The sequence below is a fragment of the Ambystoma mexicanum genome, chromosome 4p, assembly GCF_040938575.1.
Source record: "Ambystoma mexicanum isolate Mex_15411 chromosome 4p, UKY_AmexF1_1, whole genome shotgun sequence".
NCBI classification, from domain to species: domain Eukaryota; kingdom Metazoa; phylum Chordata; class Amphibia; order Caudata; family Ambystomatidae; genus Ambystoma; species Ambystoma mexicanum.
Window position 1 is genome coordinate 1285324748 of NC_090927.1, and position 23632 is coordinate 1285348379.

The 23632-nt window shown below is 49.0% G+C and overlaps 1 protein-coding gene across 4 annotated transcripts in view; it reads right to left on the reverse strand.

The window, feature by feature from the left end:
• The window catches only part of PCNX2 (pecanex 2), a 3925748-nt gene that overhangs the window by 2243541 nt on the left and 1658575 nt on the right, over nucleotides 1-23632 (reverse strand). For all 4 annotated transcript variants that reach the window (XM_069606982.1, XM_069606983.1, XM_069606981.1 and 1 more), the window contains one exon: nucleotides 22382-22491. In XM_069606982.1, coding sequence (XP_069463083.1) covers nucleotides 22382-22491 — 110 coding nt within the window. The remainder of the gene's footprint in view (nucleotides 1-22381; nucleotides 22492-23632) is intronic.

Below are 23632 nucleotides of genomic sequence, written 5' to 3' on the forward strand. Positions count from 1 at the left end.
GGGGTTCCCTGTTTTACTTGGTGGCTTGGACACCCGAGGCCCATATCTGTATGTTGGGCCGGTCGGCAGAGCGTCTGAAATTCCGGTCTGAAAACAGACTTGGCGTTACTTGTGTTTAAGGTTTTCCCCTTGGCGGCCAGGTAGGTGCATCCACACATGTGAGGTACCATTTTCATCGGGACACTTGTGGGAACGCGGGACGGTATGTGTTGTTGGGGGCATGTTTCGATGGGTGAGCCGAGCAAAATGTTTGGAAAATGCGTTTTTTTTCCCACATTTCGGACTTTGCGGGGGTGCCTGGGTAATAAATTCTGGGGCGATGTGCGCAAATCATACCTCTGCGGATTCCCACGGGTGTCCTCTTTTCAGAAATGCATGGGGTTCCCTGTTTTCCTTGGTGGCTTTGACACCCGAGGCCCATATCTGTATGTTGTGCCGGTCGGCCGAGCGTCTGAAATTCCGGTCTGAAAACAGACTTGGGGTTACTTGTGTTTAAGGTTTTCCCCTTGGCGGCCAGGTAGGTGCATCCACACATGTGAGGTACCGTTTTCATTGGGACACCTGTGGGAATGCGGGACGGTAGGTCATGTGCTGTTGGGGGTGGGTTTTCGATGGGTGAGCCAAGCGAAATGTGCGGAAAATGTGTTTTTTCCCCCACATTTTGGACTTTGGAGGGGTGTCTGGGTACTAAATTCTGGGGCGATGTGTGCAAATCCTACCTCTGCGGATTCCCACGGGTGTCCTTTTTTCGGAAATGCATGGGGTTCCCTGTTTTCCTTGGTGGCTTGAACACCCGAGGCCCATATCTGTATGTTGAGCCGGTCGGCAGAGCGTCTGAAATTCCGGTCTAAAAACAGACTTGGGGTTACTTGTGTTTAAGGCTTTCCCCTTGGCGGGCAGGTAGGTGCACCCACACATGTGAGGTACTGTTTTCATCGGGACACCTGTGGGAACGCAGGACGGTAGGCCATGTGTTGTTGGGGGAGTGTTTTGATGGGTGTGCGGAGCAAAATGTGCGGAAAATGCATTTCTTTCCCACATTTCAGACTTTGCGGGGGTGTCTGGGTAATAAATTCTGGGGCGATGTGCGCAAATCATACCTCTGTGGATTCCCACGGGTGTCCTCTTTTCGGAAATGCATGGGGTTCCCTGTTTTCCTTGGTGCCTTGGACACCCGAGGCCCATATCTATATGTTGTGCCGGTCGGCAGAGTGTCTGAAATTCCGGTCTGAAAACAGACTTGGGGTACTTGTGTTTTAGGCTTTCCCGTTGGCGGCCAGGTTGGTGCACCCACACATGTGAGGTACCGTTTTCATCGAGACACCTGTGGGAACGCGGGACGGTAGGCTTTGTGTTGTTGGGGGAATGTTTCGATGGGTGAGCCGATCAAAATGTGCGGAAAATGTGTTTTTTTTCCCACATTTCAGACTTTGCGGGGGTGTCTGGGTAATAAATTCTGAGGCGATGTGCGCAAATCATACCTCTGCGGATTCCCACAGGTGTCCACTTTTTGGAAATGCAAGGGGTTCCCTGTTTTCCTTGGCGGCTTGGACACCCGAGGCCCATATCTGTATGTTGTGCCGGTCGGCAGAGCGTCTGAAATTCCGGTCTGAAAACAGACTTGGGTTTACTTGTGTTTTAGGCTTTCCCCTTAGCGGCTAGGTAGGTGCACCCACACATGTGAGGTACCGTTTTCATCGGGACACCTGTGGGGACGCGGGGCGGTAGGCCATGTGTTGTTGGGGGCGTGTTTCGATGGGTGAGCTGAGCAAAATGTGCGGAAAATACGTTCTTTTCTGCACATTTCGGACTTTGCGGGGGTGTCTGAGTAATAAATTCTGGGGCGATGTGCACAAATCATACCTCTGCAGATTCCCACGGGTGTCCCCTTTTCGGAAATGCATCGGGTTCCCTGTTTTCCTTGGTGGCTTGGACACCCAATGCCCATATCTGTATGTTGTGCCGGTCGGCAAAGCGTCTGAAATTCCGGTCTGAAAACCGACTTGGGGTTACTTGTGTTTTAGGCTTTCCTCTTGGCGGCGAGGTAGGTGCACCAGACATGTGAGGTACCATTTTCATTGGAACACCTGTGGGAACGCGGGACGGTAGGCCATGTGTTGTTGAGGGTGTGTTTCGATGTGTGAGCAGAGCGAAATGTGCGGTAAATGCGTTTTTTTTCCCACATTTCGGACTTTGCGGGGGTGTCTGGGTAATACATTCTGGGGCGATGTGCGCAAATCAAACCTCTGCGGATTCCCACCGGTGTCCTTTTTTCGGAAATGCATGGGGTTCCCTGTTTTCCTTGGTGGCTTGAACACCCGAGGCCCATATCTGTATGTTGAGCCGGTCGGCAGAGCGTCTGAAATTCCGGTCTAAAAACAGACGTGGGGTTACTTGTGTTTAAGGCTTTCCCCTTGGCCGGCAGGTAGGTGCACCCACACATGTGAGGTACCGTTTTCATCGGGACACTTGTGGGAACGCGGGACGTATGTGTTGTAGGGGGCATGTTTCGATGGGTGAGCCGAGCAAAATGTTTGGAAAATGCGTTTTTTTCCCACATTTCGGACTTTGCGGGGGTGCCTGGGTAATAAATTCTGGGGCGATGTGCGCAAATCATACCTCTGCGGATTCCCACGGGTGTCCTCTTTTCAGAAATGCATGGGGTTCCCTGTTTTCCTTGGTGGCTTTGACACCCGAGGCCCATATCTGTATGTTGTGCCGGTCGGCCGAGCGTCTGAAATTCCGGTCTGAAAACAGACTTGGGGTTACTTGTGTTTAAGGTTTTCCCCTTGGCGGCCAGGTAGGTGCATCCACACATGTGAGGTACCGTTTTCATTGGGACACCTGTGGGAATGCGGGACGGTAGGTCATGTGCTGTTGGGGGTGGGTTTTCGATGGGTGAGCCAAGCGAAATGTGCGGAAAATGTGTTTTTTCCCCCACATTTTGGACTTTGGAGGGGTGTCTGGGTACTAAATTCTGGGGCGATGTGTGCAAATCCTACCTCTGCGGATTCCCACGGGTGTCCTTTTTTCGGAAATGCATGGGGTTCCCTGTTTTCCTTGGTGGCTTGAACACCCGAGGCCCATATCTGTATGTTGAGCCGGTCGGCAGAGCGTCTGAAATTCCGGTCTAAAAACAGACTTGGGGTTACTTGTGTTTAAGGCTTTCCCCTTGGCGGGCAGGTAGGTGCACCCACACATGTGAGGTACTGTTTTCATCGGGACACCTGTGGGAACGCAGGACGGTAGGCCATGTGTTGTTGGGGGAGTGTTTTGATGGGTGTGCGGAGCAAAATGTGCGGAAAATGCATTTCTTTCCCACATTTCAGACTTTGCGGGGGTGTCTGGGTAATAAATTCTGGGGCGATGTGCGCAAATCATACCTCTGTGGATTCCCACGGGTGTCCTCTTTTCGGAAATGCATGGGGTTCCCTGTTTTCCTTGGTGCCTTGGACACCCGAGGCCCATATCTATATGTTGTGCCGGTCGGCAGAGTGTCTGAAATTCCGGTCTGAAAACAGACTTGGGGTACTTGTGTTTTAGGCTTTCCCGTTGGCGGCCAGGTTGGTGCACCCACACATGTGAGGTACCGTTTTCATCGAGACACCTGTGGGAACGCGGGACGGTAGGCTTTGTGTTGTTGGGGGAATGTTTCGATGGGTGAGCCGATCAAAATGTGCGGAAAATGTGTTTTTTTTCCCACATTTCAGACTTTGCGGGGGTGTCTGGGTAATAAATTCTGAGGCGATGTGCGCAAATCATACCTCTGCGGATTCCCACAGGTGTCCACTTTTTGGAAATGCAAGGGGTTCCCTGTTTTCCTTGGCGGCTTGGACACCCGAGGCCCATATCTGTATGTTGTGCCGGTCGGCAGAGCGTCTGAAATTCCGGTCTGAAAACAGACTTGGGTTTACTTGTGTTTTAGGCTTTCCCCTTAGCGGCTAGGTAGGTGCACCCACACATGTGAGGTACCGTTTTCATCGGGACACCTGTGGGGACGCGGGGCGGTAGGCCATGTGTTGTTGGGGGCGTGTTTCGATGGGTGAGCTGAGCAAAATGTGCGGAAAATACGTTCTTTTCTGCACATTTCGGACTTTGCGGGGGTGTCTGAGTAATAAATTCTGGGGCGATGTGCACAAATCATACCTCTGCAGATTCCCACGGGTGTCCCCTTTTCGGAAATGCATCGGGTTCCCTGTTTTCCTTGGTGGCTTGGACACCCAATGCCCATATCTGTATGTTGTGCCGGTCGGCAAAGCGTCTGAAATTCCGGTCTGAAAACCGACTTGGGGTTACTTGTGTTTTAGGCTTTCCTCTTGGCGGCGAGGTAGGTGCACCAGACATGTGAGGTACCATTTTCATTGGAACACCTGTGGGAACGCGGGACGGTAGGCCATGTGTTGTTGAGGGTGTGTTTCGATGTGTGAGCAGAGCGAAATGTGCGGTAAATGCGTTTTTTTTCCCACATTTCGGACTTTGCGGGGGTGTCTGGGTAATACATTCTGGGGCGATGTGCGCAAATCAAACCTCTGCGGATTCCCACCGGTGTCCTTTTTTCGGAAATGCATGGGGTTCCCTGTTTTCCTTGGTGGCTTGAACACCCGAGGCCCATATCTGTATGTTGAGCCGGTCGGCAGAGCGTCTGAAATTCCGGTCTAAAAACAGACGTGGGGTTACTTGTGTTTAAGGCTTTCCCCTTGGCCGGCAGGTAGGTGCACCCACACATGTGAGGTACCGTTTTCATCGGGACACTTGTGGGAACGCGGGACGTATGTGTTGTAGGGGGCATGTTTCGATGGGTGAGCCGAGCAAAATGTTTGGAAAATGCGTTTTTTTCCCACATTTCGGACTTTGCGGGGGTGCCTGGGTAATAAATTCTGGGGCGATGTGCGCAAATCATACCTCTGCGGATTCCCACGGGTGTCCTCTTTTCAGAAATGCATGGGGTTCCCTGTTTTCCTTGGTGGCTTTGACACCTGAGGCCCATATCTGTATGTTGTGCCGGTCGGCCGAGCGTCTGAAATTCCGGTCTGAAAACAGACTTGGGGTTACTTGTGTTTAAGGTTTTCCCCTTGGCGGCCAGGTAGGTGCATCCACACATGTGAGGTACCGTTTTCATTGGGACACCTGTGGGAACGCGGGACGGTAGGTCATGTGCTGTTGGGGGTGGGTTTTCGATGGGTGAGCCAAGCGAAATGTGCGGAAAATGTGTTTTTTCCCCCACATTTTGGACTTTGCAGGGGTGTCTGGGTACTAAATTCTGGGGCGATGTGTGCAAATCCTACCTCTGCGGATTCCCACAGGTGTCCTTTTTTCGAAAATGCATGGGGTTCCCTGTTTTCCTTGGTGGCTTGAACACCCGAGGCCCATAGCTATATGTTGAGCCGGTCGGCAGAGCGTCTGAAATTCCGGTCTAAAAACAGACTTGGGGTTACTTGTGTTTAAGGCTTTCCCCTTGGCGGGCAGGTAGGTGCACCCACACATGTGAGGTACTGTTTTCATCGGGACACTTGTGGGAACGCAGGACGGTAGGCCATGTGTTGTTGGGGGAGTGTTTTGATGGGTGAGCGGAGCAAAATGTGCGGAAAATGCATTTCTTTCCCACATTTCAGACTTTGCGGGGGTGTCAGGGTAATAAATTCTGGGGCGATGTGCGCAAATCATACCTCTGTGGATTCCCACGGGTGTCCTCTTTTCGGAAATGCATGGGGTTCCCTGTTTTCCTTGGTGCCTTGGACACCCGAGGCCCATATCTATATGTTGTGCCGGTCGGCAGAGTGTCTGAAATTCCGGTCTGAAAACAGACTTGGGGGTACTTGTGTTTTAGGCTTTCCCCTTGGCGGCCAGGTTGGTGCACCCACACATGTGAGGTACCGTTTTCATCGAGACACCTGTGGGAATGCGGGACGGTAGGCCATGTGTTGATGGGGGCGTGTTTCGATGGGTGAGCCGCGCAAAATGTGCGGAAAATGCGTTTTTTCCCCACATTTCAGACTTTGCAGGGGTTTCTGGATAATACATTCTGGGGCGATGTGCGCAAATCATACCTCTGCAGATTCCCACGGGTGTCCACTTTTCGGAAATGCATGGGGTTCCCTGTTTTACTTGGTGGCTTGGACACCCAAGGCCCATATCTGTATGTTGTTCCGGTCGGCAGAGCGTCTGAAATTCCGGTCTGAAAACAGACTTGGGGTCACTTGTGTTTAAGGTTTTCCCCTTGGCGGCCAGGTAGGTGCATCCACACATGTGAGGTACCGTTTTCATCAGGACACTTGTGGGAACACGGGACGGTAGGCCATGTGTTGTTGGGGGAATGTTTCGATGGGTGAGCCGCGCAAAATGTGCGGAAAATGCGTTTTTTTTCCCATATTTCAGACTTTGCGGGGGTGTCCGGTAATACATTCTGGGGCGATGTGCGCAAATCATACCTCTGCGGATTCCCACGGGTGTCCACTTTTTGGAAATGCATGGGGTTCCCTGTTTTACTTGGTGGCTTGGACACCCGAGGCCCATATCTGTATGTTGGGCCGGTCGGCAGAGCGTCTGAAATTCCGGTCTGAAAACAGACTTGGGGTTACTTGTGTTTAAGGTTTTCCCCTTGGCGGCCAGGTAGGTGCATCCACACATGTGAGGTACCGTTTTCATCGGGACACTTGTGGGAACGCGGGACGGTATGTGTTGTTGGGGGCATGTTTCGATGGGTGAGCCGAGCAAAATGTTTGGAAAATGCGTTTTTTTTTCCACATTTCGGACTTTGCGGGGGTGCCTGGGTAATAAATTCTGGGGCGATGTGCGCAAATCCTACCTCTGCGGATTCCCACGGGTGTCCTTTTTTCGGAAATGCATGGGGTTCCCTGTTTTCCTTGGTGGCTTGAACACCCGAGGCCCATATCTGTATGTTGAGCCGGTCGGCAGAGCGTCTGAAATTCCGGTCTAAAAACAGACTTGGGGTTACTTGTGTTTAAGGCTTTCCCCTTGGCGGGCAGGTAGGTGCACCCACACATGTGAGGTACTGTTTTCATCGGGACACCTGTGGGAACTCAGGACGGTAGGCCATGTGTTGTTGGGGGAGTGTTTTGATGGGTGTGCGGAGCAAAATGTGCGGAAAATGCATTTCTTTCCCACATTTCAGACTTTGCGGGGGTGTCTGGGTAATAAATTCTGGGGCGATGTGCGCAAATCATACCTCTGCGGATTCCCACGGGTGTCCACTTTTCGGAAATGCATGGGGTTCCCTGTTTTACTTGGTGGCTTGGACACCCGAGGCCCATATCTGTATGTTGTTCCGGTCGGCAGAGCGTCTGAAATTCCGGTCTGAATACAGACTTGGGGTTACTTGTGTTTTAGGCTTTCCCCTTGGCGGCCTGGTAGGTGCACCCACACATGTGCGGAAAATGCATTTTTTTCCCCACATTTTGGACTTTGCAGGGGTGTCTGGGTAATACATTCTGGGGCGATGTGTGCAAATCATACCTCTGCGGATTCCCACGGGTGTCCTCTTTTCGGAAATGCATGGGGTTCCCTGTTTTCCTTGGACACCCGAGGCCCATATCTGTATGTTGTGCCGGTCGGCAGAGCGTCTGAAATTCCCGTCTGAAAACAGACTTGGGGTTACTTGTGTTTAAGGTTTTCCCCTTAGCGGCCAGGTAGGTGCATCCACACATGTGAGGTACCGTTTTCATCGGGACACCTGTGGGAGCGTGGGACGGTATGTGTTGTTGGGGGGCATGTTTCGATGGGTGAGCCGAGCAAAATGTGTGGAAAATGCGGTTTTTTTCCCACATTTCGGACTTTGCGGGGGTGTCTGGGTAATAAATTCTGGGGCGATGTGCGCAAATCATACCTCTGCGGATTCCCACCGGTGTCCTCTTTTCGGAAATGCATGGGGTTCCCTGTTTTCCTTGGTGGCTTGAACACCCGAGGCACATATCTGTATGTTGTGCCGGTCGGCAGAGCGTCTGAAATTCTGGTCTAAAAACAGACTTGGGGTTACTTGTGTTTAAGGCTTTCCCCTTGGCGGGCAGGCAGGTGCACCCACACATGTGAGGTACCGTTTTCATCGGGACACCTGTGGGAACGCGGGACGGTAGGCCATGTGTTGTTGGGGGCGTGTTTAGATGGGTGAGCCCAGCAAAATGTGCCGAAAATGCATTTTTTTCCCCACATTTCGGACTTTGCGGGGGTGTCTGGCTAATAAATTCTGAGGCGATGTGCGCATATCATACCTCTGCGGATTCCCACGGGTGTCCACTTTTCGGAAATGCATGGGGTTCCCTGTTTTACTTGGTGGCTTGGACACCCGAGGCCCATATCTGTATGTTGTGCGGTCCGCAGAGTGTCTGAAATTCCGGTCTGAAAACAGACTTGGGGTTACTTATGTTTAAGGTTTTCCCCTTGGCGGCCAGGTAGGTGCATCCACACATGTGAGGTACCGTTTTCATCGGGACACTTGTGGGAATGCGGGACGGTAGGCCATGTGTTGTTGGGGGAATGTTTCGATGGGTGAGCCGCGCAAAAAGTGCGGAAAATGCGGTTTTTTTCACACATTTCGGACTTTGCGGGGGTGTCCGGTAATACATTGTGGGGCGATGTGCGCAAATCATACCTCTGCGGATTCCTACGGGTGTCCACTTTTCGGAAATGCATGGGGTTCCCTGTTTTACTTGGTGGCTTGGACACCCGAGGCCCATATCTGTATGTTGGGCCGGTCGGCAGAGCGTCTGAAATTCTGGTCTGAAAACAGACTTGGGGTTACTTGTGTTTAAGGTTTTTTCCTTGGCGGCCAGGTAGGTGCATCCACACATGTGAGGTACCATTTTCATCGGGACACTTGTGGGAACGCGGGACGGTATGTGTTGTTGGGGGCATGTTTCGATGGGTGAGCCGAGCAAAATGTTTGGAAAATGCGTTTTTTTTTTCCACATTTCGGACTTTGCGGGGGTGCCTGGGTAATAAATTCTGGGCGATGTGCGCAAATCATACCTCTGCGGATTCCCACGGGTGTCCTCTTTTCAGAAATGCATGGGGTTCCCTGTTTTCCTTGGTGGCTTTGACACCCGAGGCCCATATCTGTATGTTGTGCCGGTCGGCCGAGCGTCTGAAATTCCGGTCTGAAAACAGACTTGGGGTTACTTTTGTTTTAGGCTTTCCCCTTGGCGGCCTGGTAGGTGCACCCACACATCTGAGGTACCGTTTTCATTGGGACACCTTTGGGAACGCGGGACGGTAGGTCATGTGCTGTTGGGGGTGGGTTTTCGATGGGTGCGCCAAGCGAAATGTGCGGAAAATGTGTTTTTTCCCCCACATTTTGCACTTTGCAGGGGTGTCTGGGTACTAAATTCTGGGGCGATGTGTGCAAATCCTACCTCTGCGGATTCCCACGGGTGTCCCCTTTTCGGAAATGCATGGGGTTCCCTGTTTTCCTTGGTGCCTTGGACACCCGAGGCCCATATCTATATGTTGTGCCGGTCGGCAGAATGTCTGAAATTCCGGTCTGAAAACAGACTTGGGGTTACTTGTGTTTTAGGCTTTCCCCTTAGTGGCCAGGTTGGTGCACCCACACATGTGAGGTACCGTTTTCATCGAGACACCTGTGGGAGCGCGGGATGGTAGGCCATGTGTTGATGGGGGCGTGTTTCGATGGGTGAGCCGTGCAAAATGTGCGGAAAATGCGTTTTTTCCCCACATTTCGGACTTTGCGGGGGTTTCTGGATAATACATTCTGGGGCGATGTGCGCAAATCATACCTCTGCGGATTCTCACGGGTGTCCACTTTTCGGAAATGCATGGGGTTCCCTGTTTTACTTGGTGGCTTGGACACCCGAGGCCCATATCTGTATGTTGTTCCGGTCGGCAGAGCGTCTGAAATTCTGGTCTGAAAACAGACCTGGGGTCACTTGTGTTTAAGGTTTTCCCCTTGGCGGCCAGGTAGGTGCATCCACACATGTGAGGTACCGTTTTCATCAGGACACTTGTGGGAACACAGGACGGTAGGCCATGTGTTGTTGGGGGCGTGTTTCGATGGGTGAACCGAGCAAAATGTGCGGAAAATGCGTTTTTTTCCCCACATTTCGGACTTTGCAGGGGTGCCTGGGTAATACATTCTGGGCGATGTGCGCAAATCATACCTCTGCGGATTCCCACGGGTGTCCTCTTGTTGCAAATGCATGGGGTTCCCTGTTTTCCTTGGTGGCTTATACACCCGAGGCCCATATCTGTATGTTGTGCCGGTCGGCAGAGCGTCTGAAATTCCGGTCTGTATACAGACTTGGGGTTACTTGTGTTTTAGGCTTTCCCCTTGGCGGCCTGGTAGGTGCACCCACACATGTGATGTACCGTTTTCATCGGGGCACCTGTGGGAATGCGGGAGGGTAGGTCATGTGTAGTTGGGGGCGGGTTTCGATGGGTGAGCCAAGCGAAATGTGCGGAAAATGCATTTTTTTCCCCACATTTTGGACTTTGCAGGGGTGTCTGGGTAATACATTCTGGGGCGATGTGTGCAAATCATACCTCTGCGGATTCCCACGGGTGTCCTCTTTTCGGAAATGCATGGGGTTCCCTGTTTTCCTTGGCGGCTTGGACACCCGAGGCCCAAATCTGTATGTTGTGCCGGTCGGCAGAGCGAATGAAATTCCGGTCTGAAAACAGACTTGGGGTTACTTGTGTTTTAGGCTTTCCCCTTGGCGGACAGGTAGGTGCACCCACACATGTGAGGTACCGTTTTCATCGGGACACCTGTGGGAAAGTGGGTCGGTAGCCCATATGTGGTTGGGGGCGTGTTTCGATGGGTGAGCCGAGCGAAATGTGCAGAAAATGCATTTTTTTCCCACATTTCGGACTTTGCGGGGGTGCCTGTTTAATAAATTCTGGGCGATGTGCGCAAATCATACCTCTGCGGATTCCCATGGGTGTCCTCTTTTCGGAAATGCATGGGGTTCCCTGTTTTCCTCTGTGGCTTGGACACACAAGGCCCATATCTGTATGTTGTGCCGGTTGGGCAGAGCGTCTGAAATTCCGGTTTGAAAACAGACTTGGGGTTACTTGTGTTTTAGGCTTTGCCCTTGGCGGCCAGGTAGGTGCACCCACATATGTGAGGTACCATTTTCATTGGAACACCTGTGGGAACGCAGGACGGTTGGCCATGTGTTGTTGGGGGCATGTTTTGATGGGTGAGCCGAGCGAAATGTGCGGAAAATGCGTTTTCTTTCCCCACATTTCGGACTTTGCGGGGTTGTCTGGGTAATAAATTCTGGGGCGATGTGCGCAAATCAAACCTCTGTGGATTCCCACCGGTGTCCTCTTTTCGGAAATGCATGGGGTTCCCTGTTTTCCTTGGTGGCTTGAACACCCGAGGCCCATATCTGTATGTTGTGCCGGTCGGCAGAGCATCTGAAATTCCGGTCTGAAAACAGACTTGGGGTTACTTGTGTTTTAGGCTTTCCCCTTGGCGGCCTGGTAGGTGCACCCACACATGTGAGGTACCGTTTTCATTGGGACACCTGTGGGAACGCGGGACGGTAGGCCATGTGTTGTTGGGGGCGTGTATCGATGGGTGAGCCGAGCAAAATGTGTAGAAAATTAATTTTTTTCCCACATTTCAAACTTTGCAGGAGTGTCTGGGTAATCTATGCTTCAATCCAAAATCAAAGACAAGCAGGACAGCCTTAAGCTTGACAACTGCTCTCTTTCCTCTGCCAGGTCCCTCCCCTTAGACACTGCTAACACCAAACCTTTCACCTTCTCACTGCTCACTGTTACTGAGGTAGAAAATATCATCTTGAGAATTAAACCATCCAACTGCCAAGGTGACCCGTGCCCAGCTGCCATCATTAAGGACTCTGCCCAGGATCTAGCTCCATTCATTACGGCCTTCATCTACTACTCCTTTAAAACAGGCATTGTCCCGGACAACCTTAAGGACGCTTGGGTGATCCCGTTACTCAAAAAACCTTCCCTAGACCCAAGTACACCTACGAACTTCCGACCTATCACTACAGTAACGTTTTTGCTTAAAATATTAGACCGCGCAGCTTACCTTCAGATCCAAAACTACCTGAAATCCAATAATCTGCTAGGTCTACGACAATCCAGATTTTGGCCCAGACACGGGACCGAAACCGCTCTAATAGACCTAAAAACCCAGATCGAAGTATTGAAGGACAAGGGCAAATTAGCAATGTTATTACTCCTCGACCTCTCCGCCGCATTTGACTTGGTCAACCACCAAATCCTATGCAGGCACCTCCACTCTGCGGCCAACTTCTCCTCCTCCGCTGCGGCATGGATCAAATCCTTTTTGAGCAACAGATCCATGAGGGTCTTTGCACCATCCGCAGCCGCGGACCCCTCCCCTATTCACTGCGGCGCACCTCAGGGATCTTGCGTGTCACCCGCACTTTACAACATCTTTACGAAACCACTATTTGATGTGCTTGACTATCTGGGTGTCTCCTATACCAACTATGCGGATGACACCCAGATCCTCATCCCCATATCAGGTGATTATCTAGCTGACACCAAGGCCATCAATGAGGTCAACCTGGTCATCCAAGCTTGGATGGCCCAACACCAGCTATGTCTAAATGACGATAAGACGGAGCTCCTTATCCTGGGTACATCACAACGCCTGAGCAAACTGGAGCCGTCCTATCAGTCATTCACCATAGACGGTAATACCATACGAGTCTCAAAAGACACCAAAACGTTAGGCTTTTACCTTGACTCCACCCTATCCTTATCTAGACAAATAAATGCAGTCAGGTCTGCATCTGCTTATACGTGCAAACTTATTGCAGCCTGCAGACCGTTTCTCACCACTCCCAACAGTGTCACACTGGCTAGAACCCTAATTATGGCAAAAATTGATTATTGTAGTGCTCTTTACTTAGGTACCAGCCAGGAGAACTTGAGCAAACTCCAAACGACCCGGAATAATGCCATTCGAGCAGCCTTGAACATTCCCCGCAACCACCACATTTCAGAAGCTAGAACAAACTTAAAGTGGTTACCTGTTAAACAGAGAATCTCCTTAAAAACACTGGCCCTAACGCACAAATGCCTGGCCAACAAAGCCCTGATCTATCTCTGCAATCGACTATCTCGCCACTCTACCGCCCGACCACTAAGAACTGCCCAGACTCACTGTTTCTCGATCCCCAGGTTTAAGCTTCAAAAAGCTGGGGACACAAGCTTCCCTGTCCTCGCCTCTAAACTATGGAACACCCTCCCTGCTACTATCAGAGCTTTAAGGCCAAAACCAAATCTTGGCTCTTTGACCAGCAATAAGACTTGCTCGGCGTCTGTCTCACTTACTTTGGTCCCCCTCCTCTGATACTATTTCTGGCCCGCTTTACTATTACCGTACACCCAAGGGTATATCCTCTGTCAACCCTAGTGGCACTGTAATCTTTGTAATATATGTAATTAGATAAATGGCTTATGGTTAATAACTTATATGCGGTTACTGTAAATTCTGTAATGTAATTTTTGTTACTGTAATTTCTGTATTGCAATTTTTTTTGTCTGCATTTTTTTTCCCTGCAACTTTGTACAAATTGCGCCCTGATGCCCCCGGGCCTGATGGTTTGCGCGTTATAAATAAACAAAATACAAATACAAATACAAAATAAATTCTGGGGCGATGTGCGCAAATCATACCTCTGTGGATTCCCACGGGTGTCCTCTTTTCGGAAATGCATGGGATTCCCTGTTGTCCTTGGTGGCTTGGACACCCGAGGCCCATATCTATATGTTGTGCCGGTCGGCAGAGCGTCTGAAATTCCGGTCTGAAAACAGACTTGGGGTTACTTGTGTTTTAGGCTTTCCCCTTGGCGGCCAGGTTGGTGCACCCACACATGTGAGGTACCGTTTTCATCGAGACACCTGTGGGAAAGCGGGACGGTAGGCCATGTGTTGTTGGGGGCGTGTTTCGATGGGTGAGCCGAGCGAAATGTGTGGAAAATGCGTTTTTTTCCCCACATTTCGGACTTTGCAGGAGTGTCTGGGTAATCTATGCTTCAATCCAAAATCAAAGACAAGCAGGACAGCCTTAAGCTTGACAACTGCTCTCTTTCCTCTGCCAGGTCCCTCCCCTTAGACACTGCTAACACCAAACCTTTCACCTTCTCACTGCTCACTGTTACTGAGGTAGAAAATATCATCTTGAGAATTAAACCATCCAACTGCCAAGGTGACCCGTGCCCAGCTGCCATCATTAAGGACTCTGCCCATGATCTAGCTCCATTCATTACGGCCTTCATCAACTCCTCCTTTAAAACAGGCATTGTCCCGGACAACCTTAAGGACGCTTGGGTGATCCCGTTACTCAAAAAACCTTCCCTAGACCCAAGTACACCTACGAACTTCCGACCTATCACTACAGTAACGTTTTTGCTTAAAATATTAGACCGCGCAGCTTACCTTCAGATCCAAAACTACCTGGAATCCAATAATCTGCTAGGTCTACGACAATCCAGATTTTGGCCCAGAAACGGGACCGAAACCGCTCTAATAGACCTAAAAACCCAGATCGAAGTATTGAAGGACAAGGGCAAATTAGCAATGTTATTACTCCTTGACCTCTCCGCCGCATTTGACTTGGTCAACCACCAGATCCTTTGCAGGCACCTCCACTCTGCGGCCAACTTCTCCTCCTCCGCTGCGGCATGGATCAAATCCTTTTTGAGCAACAGATCCATGAGGGTCTTTGCACCATCCGCAGCCGCGGACCACTCCCCTATTCACTGCGGCGCACCTCAGGGATCTTGCGTGTCACCCACACTTTACAACATCTTTAAGAAACCACTCTTTGATGTGCTTGACTATCTGGGTGTCTCCTATACCAACTATGCGGATGACACCCAGATCCTCATCCCCATCTCAGGTGATTATCTAGCTGACACCAAGGACATCAATGAGGTCAACCTGGTCATCCAAGCTTGGATGGCCCAACACCAGCTATGTCTAAATGACGATAAGACGGAGCTCCTTATCCTGGGTACATCACAACGCCTGAGCAAACTGGAGCCGTCCTATCAGTCATTCACCATAGACGGTAATACCATAGGAGTCTCAAAAGACACCAAAACGTTAGGCTTTTACCTTGACTCCACCCTATCCTTATCTAGACAAATAAATGCAGTAAGGTCTGCATCTGCTTATACGTGCAAACTTATTGCAGCCTGCAGACCATTTCTTACCACTCCCAACAGTGTCACACTAGCTAGAACCCTAATTATGGCAAAAATTGATTATTGTAGTGCTCTTTACTTAGGTACCAGCCAGGAGAACTTGAGCAAACTCCAAATGACCCGGAATAATGCCATTCGAGCAGCCTTGAACATTCCCCGCAACCACCACATTTCAGAAGCTAGAACAAACTTAAAGTGGTTACCTGTTAAACAGAGAATCTCCTTAAAAACACTGGCCCTAACGCACAAATGCCTGGCCAACAAAGCCCTGATCTATCTCTGCAATCGACTATCTCGCCACTCTACCGCCCGACCACTAAGAACTGCCCAGACTCACTGTTTCTCGATCCCCAGGTTTAAGCTTCAAAAAGCTGGGGGCACAAGCTTCCCTGTCCTCGCCTCTAAACTATGGAACACCCTCCCTGCTACTATCAGAGCTTTAAGGCCAAAACCAAATCTTGGCTCTTTGACCAGCAATAAGACTTGCTCGGCGTCTGTCTCACTTACTTTGGTCCCCCTCCTCTGATACTATTTCTGGCCCGCTTTACTATTACCATACACCCAAGGGTATATCCTCTGTCAACCCTAGTGGCACTGTAATCTTTGTAATATATGTAATTAGATAAATGGCTTATGGTTAATAACTTATATGCGGTTACTGTAAATTCTGTAATGTAATTTTTGTTACTGTAATTTCTGTATTGCAATTTTTTTTGTCTGCATTTTTTTTCCCTGCAACTTTGTACAAATTGCGCCCTGATGCCCCCGGGCCTGATGGTTTGCGCGTTATAAATAAACAAAATACAAATACAAATACAAAATAAATTCTGGGGCGATGTGCGCAAATCATACCTCTGTGGATTCCCACGGGTGTCCTCTTTTCGGAAATGCATGGGATTCCCTGTTGTCCTTGGTGGCTTGGACACCCGAGGCCCATATCTATATGTTGTGCCGGTCGGCAGAGCGTCTGAAATTCCGGTCTGAAAACAGACTTGGGGTTACTTGTGTTTTAGGCTTTCCCCTTGGCGGCCAGGTTGGTGCACCCACACATGTGAGGTACCGTTTTCATCGAGACACCTGTGGGAACGCGGGACGGTAGGCCATGTGTTGTTGGGGGCGTGTTTCGATGGGTGAGCCGAGCGAAATGTGCGGAAAATGCGTTTTTTTCCCCACATTTCGGACTTTGCGGGGGTTTCTGGATAATAAATTCTGGGGCGATGTGCGCAAATCATACCTCTGCGGATTCCCACGGGTGTCCACTTTTCGGAAATGCATGGGGTTCCCTGTTTTACTTGGTGGCTTGGACACCCGAGGCCCATATCTATATGTTGTTCCGGTCGGCAGAGCGTCTGAAATTCTGGTCTGAAAACAGACCTGGGGTTATTTGTGTTTAAGGTTTTCCCCTTGGCGGCCAGGTAGGTGCATCCACACATGTGAGGTACCGTTTTCATCAGGACACTTGTGGGAACACGGGACGGTAGGCCATGTGTTGTTGGGGGCGTGTTTCGATGGGTGAACCGAGCAAAATGTGCGGAAAATGCGTTTTTTTCCCCACATTTCGGACTTGGCAGGGGTGCCTGGGTAATACATTCTGGGCGATGTGCGCAAATCATACCTCTGCGGATTCCCACGGGTGTCCTCTTGTCGCAAATGCATGGGGTTCCGTGTTTTCCTTGGTGGCTTGGACACCCGAGGCCCATATCTGTATGTTGTGCCGGTCGGCAGAGCGTCTGAAATTCCGGGCTGAAAACAGACTTGGGTTTACTTGTGTTTTAGGCTTTCCCCTTGGCGGCCAGGTAGGTGCACCCACACATGTGAGGTAGAATTTTCATTGCAACACTTGTGGGAATGCGGGACGGTATGCCCTGTGTTGTTGAGGGCGTGTTTCGATGGGTACGCCGAGGAAATGTGCGGAAAATGCATTTTTTTCCCACATTTCGGACTTTGCGGGGGTGTTTGGGTAATACATTCTGGGGCGATGTGCGCAAATCAAACCTCCGCGGATTCCCACCGGTGTCCTTTTTTCAGAAATGCATGGGGTTCCCTGTTTTCCTTAGTGGCTTGAACACCCGAGGCCCATATCTGTATGTTGAGCCGGTCGGCAGAGCGTCTGAAATTCCGGTCTAAAAACAGACTTGGGGTTACTTGTGTTTAAGGCTTTCCCCTTGGCGGGCAGGTAGGTGCACCCACACATGTGAGGTACTGTTTTCATCGGGACACCTGTGGGAACGCAGGACGGTAGGCCATGTGTTGTTGGGGGAGTGTTTTGATGGGTGAGCGGAGCAAAATGTGCGGAAAATGCCTTTTTTTCCCACATTTCAGACTTTGCGGGGGTGTCTGGGTAATAAATTCTGGGGCGATGTGCGCAAATCATACCTCTGTGGATTCCCACGGGTGTCCTCTTTACGGAAATGCATGGGGTTCCCTGTTTTCCTTGGTGCCTTGGACACCCGAGGCCCATATCTATATGTTGTGCCGGTCGGCAGAGTGTCTGAAATTCCGGTCTGAAAACAGACTTGGGGGTTACTTGTGTTTTAGGCTTTCCCCTTGGCGGCCAGGTTGGTGCACCCACACATGTGAGGTACCGTTTTCATCGAGACACCTGTGGGAACGCGGGACGGTAGGCCATGTGTTGATGGGGGCGTGTTTCGATGGGTGAGCCGCGCAAAATGTGCGGAAAATGCGTTTTTTCCCCACATTTCGGACTTTGCGGGGGTTTCTGGATAATACATTCTGGGGCGATGTGCGCAAATCAAACCTCTGCAGATTCCCACGGATGTCCACTTTTCGGAAATGCATGGGGTTCCCTGTTTTACTTGTTGGCTTGGACACCCGATGCCCATATCTGTATGTTGTTCCGGTCGGCAGAGCGTCTGAAATTCCGGTCTGAAAACAGACTTGGGGTCACTTGTGTTTAAGGTTTTCCCCTTGGCGGCCAGGTAGGTGCATCCACACATGTGAGGTACCGTTTTCATCAGGACACTTGTGGGAACACGGGGCGGTAGGCCATGTGTTGTTGGGGGCGTGTTTCGATGGGTGAACAGAGCAAAATGTGCGGAAAATGCGTTTTTTTTCTCCCACATTTCGGACTTTGCGGGGGTGCCTGGGTAATAAATTCTGGGCGATGTGCGCAAATCATACCTCTGCGGATTCCCACGGGCGTCCTCTTTTCGGAAATGCATGGGGTTCCCTGTTTTCCTTGGTGGCTTGGACACCCAAGGCCCATATCTGTATGTTGTGCCGGTCGGCAGAGCGTCTGAAATTCCGGTCTGAAAACAGACTTGGGGTTACTTGTGTTTTAGGCTTTGCCCTTGGCGGCCAGGTAGGTGCACCCACACATGTGAGGTACCATTTTCATTGGAACACCTGTGGGAACGTGGGACAGTAGGCCATGTGTTGTTGGGGGCGTGTTTCGATGGGTGAGCTGAGCGAAATGTGTGGAAAATGAGTTTTTTTCCCACATTTCGGACTTTGCGGGGGTGTCCGGGTAATAAATTCTGGGGCGATGTGCGCAAATCAAACCTCTGCGGATTCCCACCAGTGTCCTCTTTTCGGAAATGCATGGGGTTCCCTGTTTTCCTTGGCGGCTTGGACACCCGAGGCCCATATCTGTATGTTGTGCCGGTCGGCAAAGCGTCTGAAATTCCGGTCTGAAAACAGATTTGGGGTTACTTGTGTTTAAGGTTTTCCCCTTGGCGGCCAGGTAGGTGCATCCACACATGTGAAATGCCGTTTTTATCGGGACACCTGTGGGAACGTGGGACGGTAGGCCATGTGTTGTTGGGGGCGTGTTTATATGGGTGAGACGAGCGAAATGTGCGGAAAATGCGTTTTCTTCCCCACATTTCGGACTTTGCGGGGGTGTCTGGGTATTAAATTCTGTGGTGATGTGCGCAAATCATACCTCTGTGTATTCCCACGGGTGTCCTCTTTTCGGAAATGCATGGGGTTCCCTGTTTTCCTTGGTGGCTTGGACACCCGAGGCCCATATCTGTATGGTGTGCCGATCGGCAGATCGTCTGAAATTCAGGTCTGAAAACAGACTTGGGGTTACTCGTGTTTTAGGCTTTCCCCTTGGCGCCCAGGTAGGTGCACCCACACATGTGAGGTACCGTTTGCATCGGGACACCTGTGGGAACGCGGGACAGTAGCCCCTGTGTTGTGTTTGTGTGGTCACGCTTTGACCCATTTGCTGGTGCCCTTTTTCACACAACCCTTTCATTTCCCAAATGTGCCCTACATTTAGTCGCTGATTTAGGCACCATACACTTTTGTAACCTGCACAAGTCACCTACCCTTGAAATGGTCTGCCTGTGCTCTTTCAGAAAATGTATGCTTGCCGTTCCTCACCACATTGGTTTTCCCGATTTACACATGCTAATTGCGTCTGTTCAGGCCGTGAGCGTAAAACTCCTGTGTACCATGACTCAGTGTTAGGCTTGTGGTATTGCTTGTTTTGTAAAACACTACAAAAAATGTGTGCTTTCCTAACGGCAAGAGTCGGGGGAATGTAGTGGAGCATTGCTTTTCTCAAAATTCATAGAATCCATTGCCGTACCTAGCCAACCATGTCCAACACATACCTTTTTTTCAATCATTTTCCCGCTTTTCCCCCAATCTATGGCATTTTCCCCTACCTAGTGTTTGCCTGACCGACCCAAATCACCCCTTCCTAAACTTGGAATTTTGTCTACTTTTCAGAAATGTATGCCTTTCAGTCCTCCAATTCGGCTTTCCTACCCTTTTCTCCCATTCCGTCCATGCATGTCCAATTGGCAATAATGGTCAAAATTGCCTACCTCTGACAAAACAGTTGATAACCACATGAAAATATTTTTTTTTTCTCGTTTCCACTCAACTTGTTCCTGAAAGCCAGGAAATTGGGGAATTCAGCACAGCAACCCATTGTTCCTAGCTCTTACAAGGAAAAAACCACAGCCTTCTTTGTACATCATTTTATTGGCATTTTTTGAAAAAAAACCCAAATTTTCCCCCTTTTTGCTTATTTTCTCTCACTCCCCTAAAGCAACCTAGGATTCCTGGGTGGCGTTACGACCGCCTGCATGTGGGAAAAAAAGGAGCCAAATTTGGCCGAGATATCTCATGTAACATAAAAGTTACAAGCCATTGAATGGCCACATACCGAAATCCCCAAAAAAGGCCCTGGCACTGGGGAGAAATACCCATGGCAATTAAAGGGTTAATGAGTGCGGGGTCAGTGTGGCGCACGCAGAACAGCCATTGCAGCCGTGGTCAGGGCACCGAAGGTAGACGCGTGCTGAAATCCGCTGTCTTCGATTGGTGTCGGTGGGCGGAGTCAGGGGAGCGCCCAGGGCCGCCCCACCGCGTGCATCAAAATCTAAAGGGGAAGACATTTTTTTCTGCTGAAAAAGTGTCTTTTTCCCGTCCCTGGCGAGTGATGCCCTTACAGTATGGAGGAAAGGGGACGTTGGAGTATATTAGTTACAGTTTTATATATCCAGTTGCTTCTATCATATGCCAAATGCATCTTCAAATGTCCAGTAATGCCACCCAATGTCAGTTAATGCCTCATATACCTGGTTTGGTCACTATATGTAAGAGAGTGCCACATGTCTAATTGCTGTAAATCATATGTGAAGTGCTGCCTCAAGTGTCCCAATAATGCAATGTAATGCCTTTTATGCATGGTGTAAGGTACCTATGTGCAACCTCACATGTAATTGATTCCATCATGTGCCAGGTTCAGCCTCAAATGATCCATAAACACCAAATAGTTCCTTATATGCATGGTATGTTTACCATGGGTGATATGGAGCCTCAAATCCCGCAGGAAATGGCAATGAATGCCTCAATCAAATGGTATGACACTACATGGAATGTGCAGCCTAATGGCCATTATTAACTGGGCAGTTGCTGCAGTCCTATGCCAACATAACGCCAAGTAGTTTCTCATGTGCAGGGCATCTTTACCATCAGGGGTCTGCAGCCTGTTGTTAATCTGATGTTTTGACCTATGGCTCCCATCATCCCTCACAATTGACTAGGCTGATGGGAGGTGTAGTCCAATACATTAGGAGATGTGGATTTCACAAAGTGTGCATAGCAGTAGCAACGTTTGCAACATATATATAAATATAAATTCAATTCAATAATAAGTTTATTCAGGTAGCAATATACGTAAAACATTACATATTTACAAGACCTTTACAAAATATTACATCCGATAAAATGCAAAACACAGCAATGAAAAAAAGAGATTTGACAGTTTCTAATTTTAACAGCTCGTCTAAGATAAGTTATCAGAGTCCAACCATTCCAGGAGAGTGTCAACTATTATGAAATAGTGTGGAGCGTTGCTTGACATTGTTCAAAACCCATTCTTCTCAAAAGAGGTTTCAATGCTGTGGCTCTGATATGTGCATATGCAGGACAGAAGAGTAAAAAATGCAATAAACAATAAACAGCTGGACTCCGCCAAGCTTCTGTTACAGCTCCGAAAGATATACTTTCAAATCGCGCTCTGCCTAGATCTCTTGTACTTATAATTTGACCAATTTAAATAATCCTGCACTGTATATACCTCGGGTTGAATTGTTTAATCAGTTTAGTCATCTCACGTTAAGTCCTTTAGTCCTTTAAAGGACTAATCTTGACGACAAGAACTTACATAGAACTTGCACTTGTTTTTACTACTCTGTCTGCCTAATCCTTATGCTTTTCTTTAACCCATGTAACTTCCGGGGTTCGGTGCACTATAGGAATAAACAAAGAAACAAACATAAACTGACAATTGGCTTCATAAATAATTTGCCTCAGTTGTCTTTAAGCTGTTTGGTGTCAAGAAATAGCACTGAACATTAATCTTTTAACCGTGTTAAAAATAAAACGCATCATATGGCAAACTTATTTGAAACTATGACTTTTGTAGTTAATTTTCCACAAGCAGGCCAGGAATTTTGTAGGCCCTACAATGATGTGCAATGTAATATGGGATGGAAATATATCCCCTTAGCAATTGGAATATTGCTTAGTGCTAAACTAAATTGCAAACAATGGAAGCAATATTTATTTTTTCCACAGAGACACACTTCCATTAATAGCTATGTACCTTGATTCGGAATAGACTGCAAAACCTACAAATTGCCCGTCATGAAACTGAACAGACATGATTTCACTTTAAAAGAATTATGACACGAAATATATATACTTACACAAGTACAGATGGATCACTACTTTGTCGGCTCAAGTGATAGGATATTCCTACTAATAGGCCACAGAAGGCAGAGAATAGCATTGGAATGTGATGGGCATCCCAGGGTTTCTGGATAAGGAAAGAAAATAAAAGTGACAGTTATTAATTATTTCATGGTACAAAATATCATAGTGATAGCATGAATTTTGTACTGTATTACAAAGTGGAAAAAAGCACATGCAATAATCAGTTTGCCTCAACTATTGCTTATGGAAAAAGACATGTGATGCCGTGTGCACCACTGAAAGTCTAAGTGCTGAGGCAAAGGATGTGACTGAGAGGACATGAATGGAGAAGCTACCGACGACCTTGTATTACATTTGAGCCTAGGCGTGGGGGTATGACGGCCGCATCCCTACCACATCTTTCCTTTTCTTACTGAGAATGTGTGGTACAGTTTGTGGTGTATTATGAGCAGTTGCTAAGGAAGCAGATTGAGCAGTTGGTTAGGCCTTTAAGGAAGACCACTTGTAGGCTTCCTACAACTTTTTAGAGTGCTGTAAAAGAAGCTGCAGAATTTAGCAGTGCAACTTGGAAGCTGACTTGTCCCTCACATCATCCCTATCTGCTTCTTAGATTCCTTGTTTTCTATCCTCCTGCCCAGCCAGGTTTCCTGAACTTGCTGGCCCATTCACCTGCTTACTGGATCCTGTACTCTAGTTTGTGGGTTCTGGTTGCCACACGATGGCCTTAAAGATGTGTTCCAGGAGAACTGAATCTTGAGGCCTGTCTCATCTTTCTTAGGGTCTGCGTCCCCACCTCTAACAAAAGGTTAATCTAAATCCAAGATGCTACCAAACCAGTTTCACTGTATTTACCCTATGATCTTCACTCCCTTTACTATCAGATCCACCTGCTGTCGCTCTCAGGCTGCTATGATCTGATGCTAAATAAAAGGATATAGTACCAAAATCCATAGACTTGCAAGCCGCTATGCTTGCTCACTGCTTCTGCTCTTTGTGCCATTGGGGAATTACAAGTACTGACCAAGGATGTTTTAGGAATTTAGTATCTGTTTGTTTTGGAGTAAAATAGCATGTTGGAGTGCTCTGAAATAGTTCTCTGTGCAATTTATTACATCTGAAACCCCCTAAGATACAAAGCCTTTCAAATCATGGAACATCATGTAAATATTTGTCTTTTTTACCATTGCTCACCAGACCCGAATGGCATTGGCTGGTATAGAAGTGCGACTTGCCTGGGTGTAGTA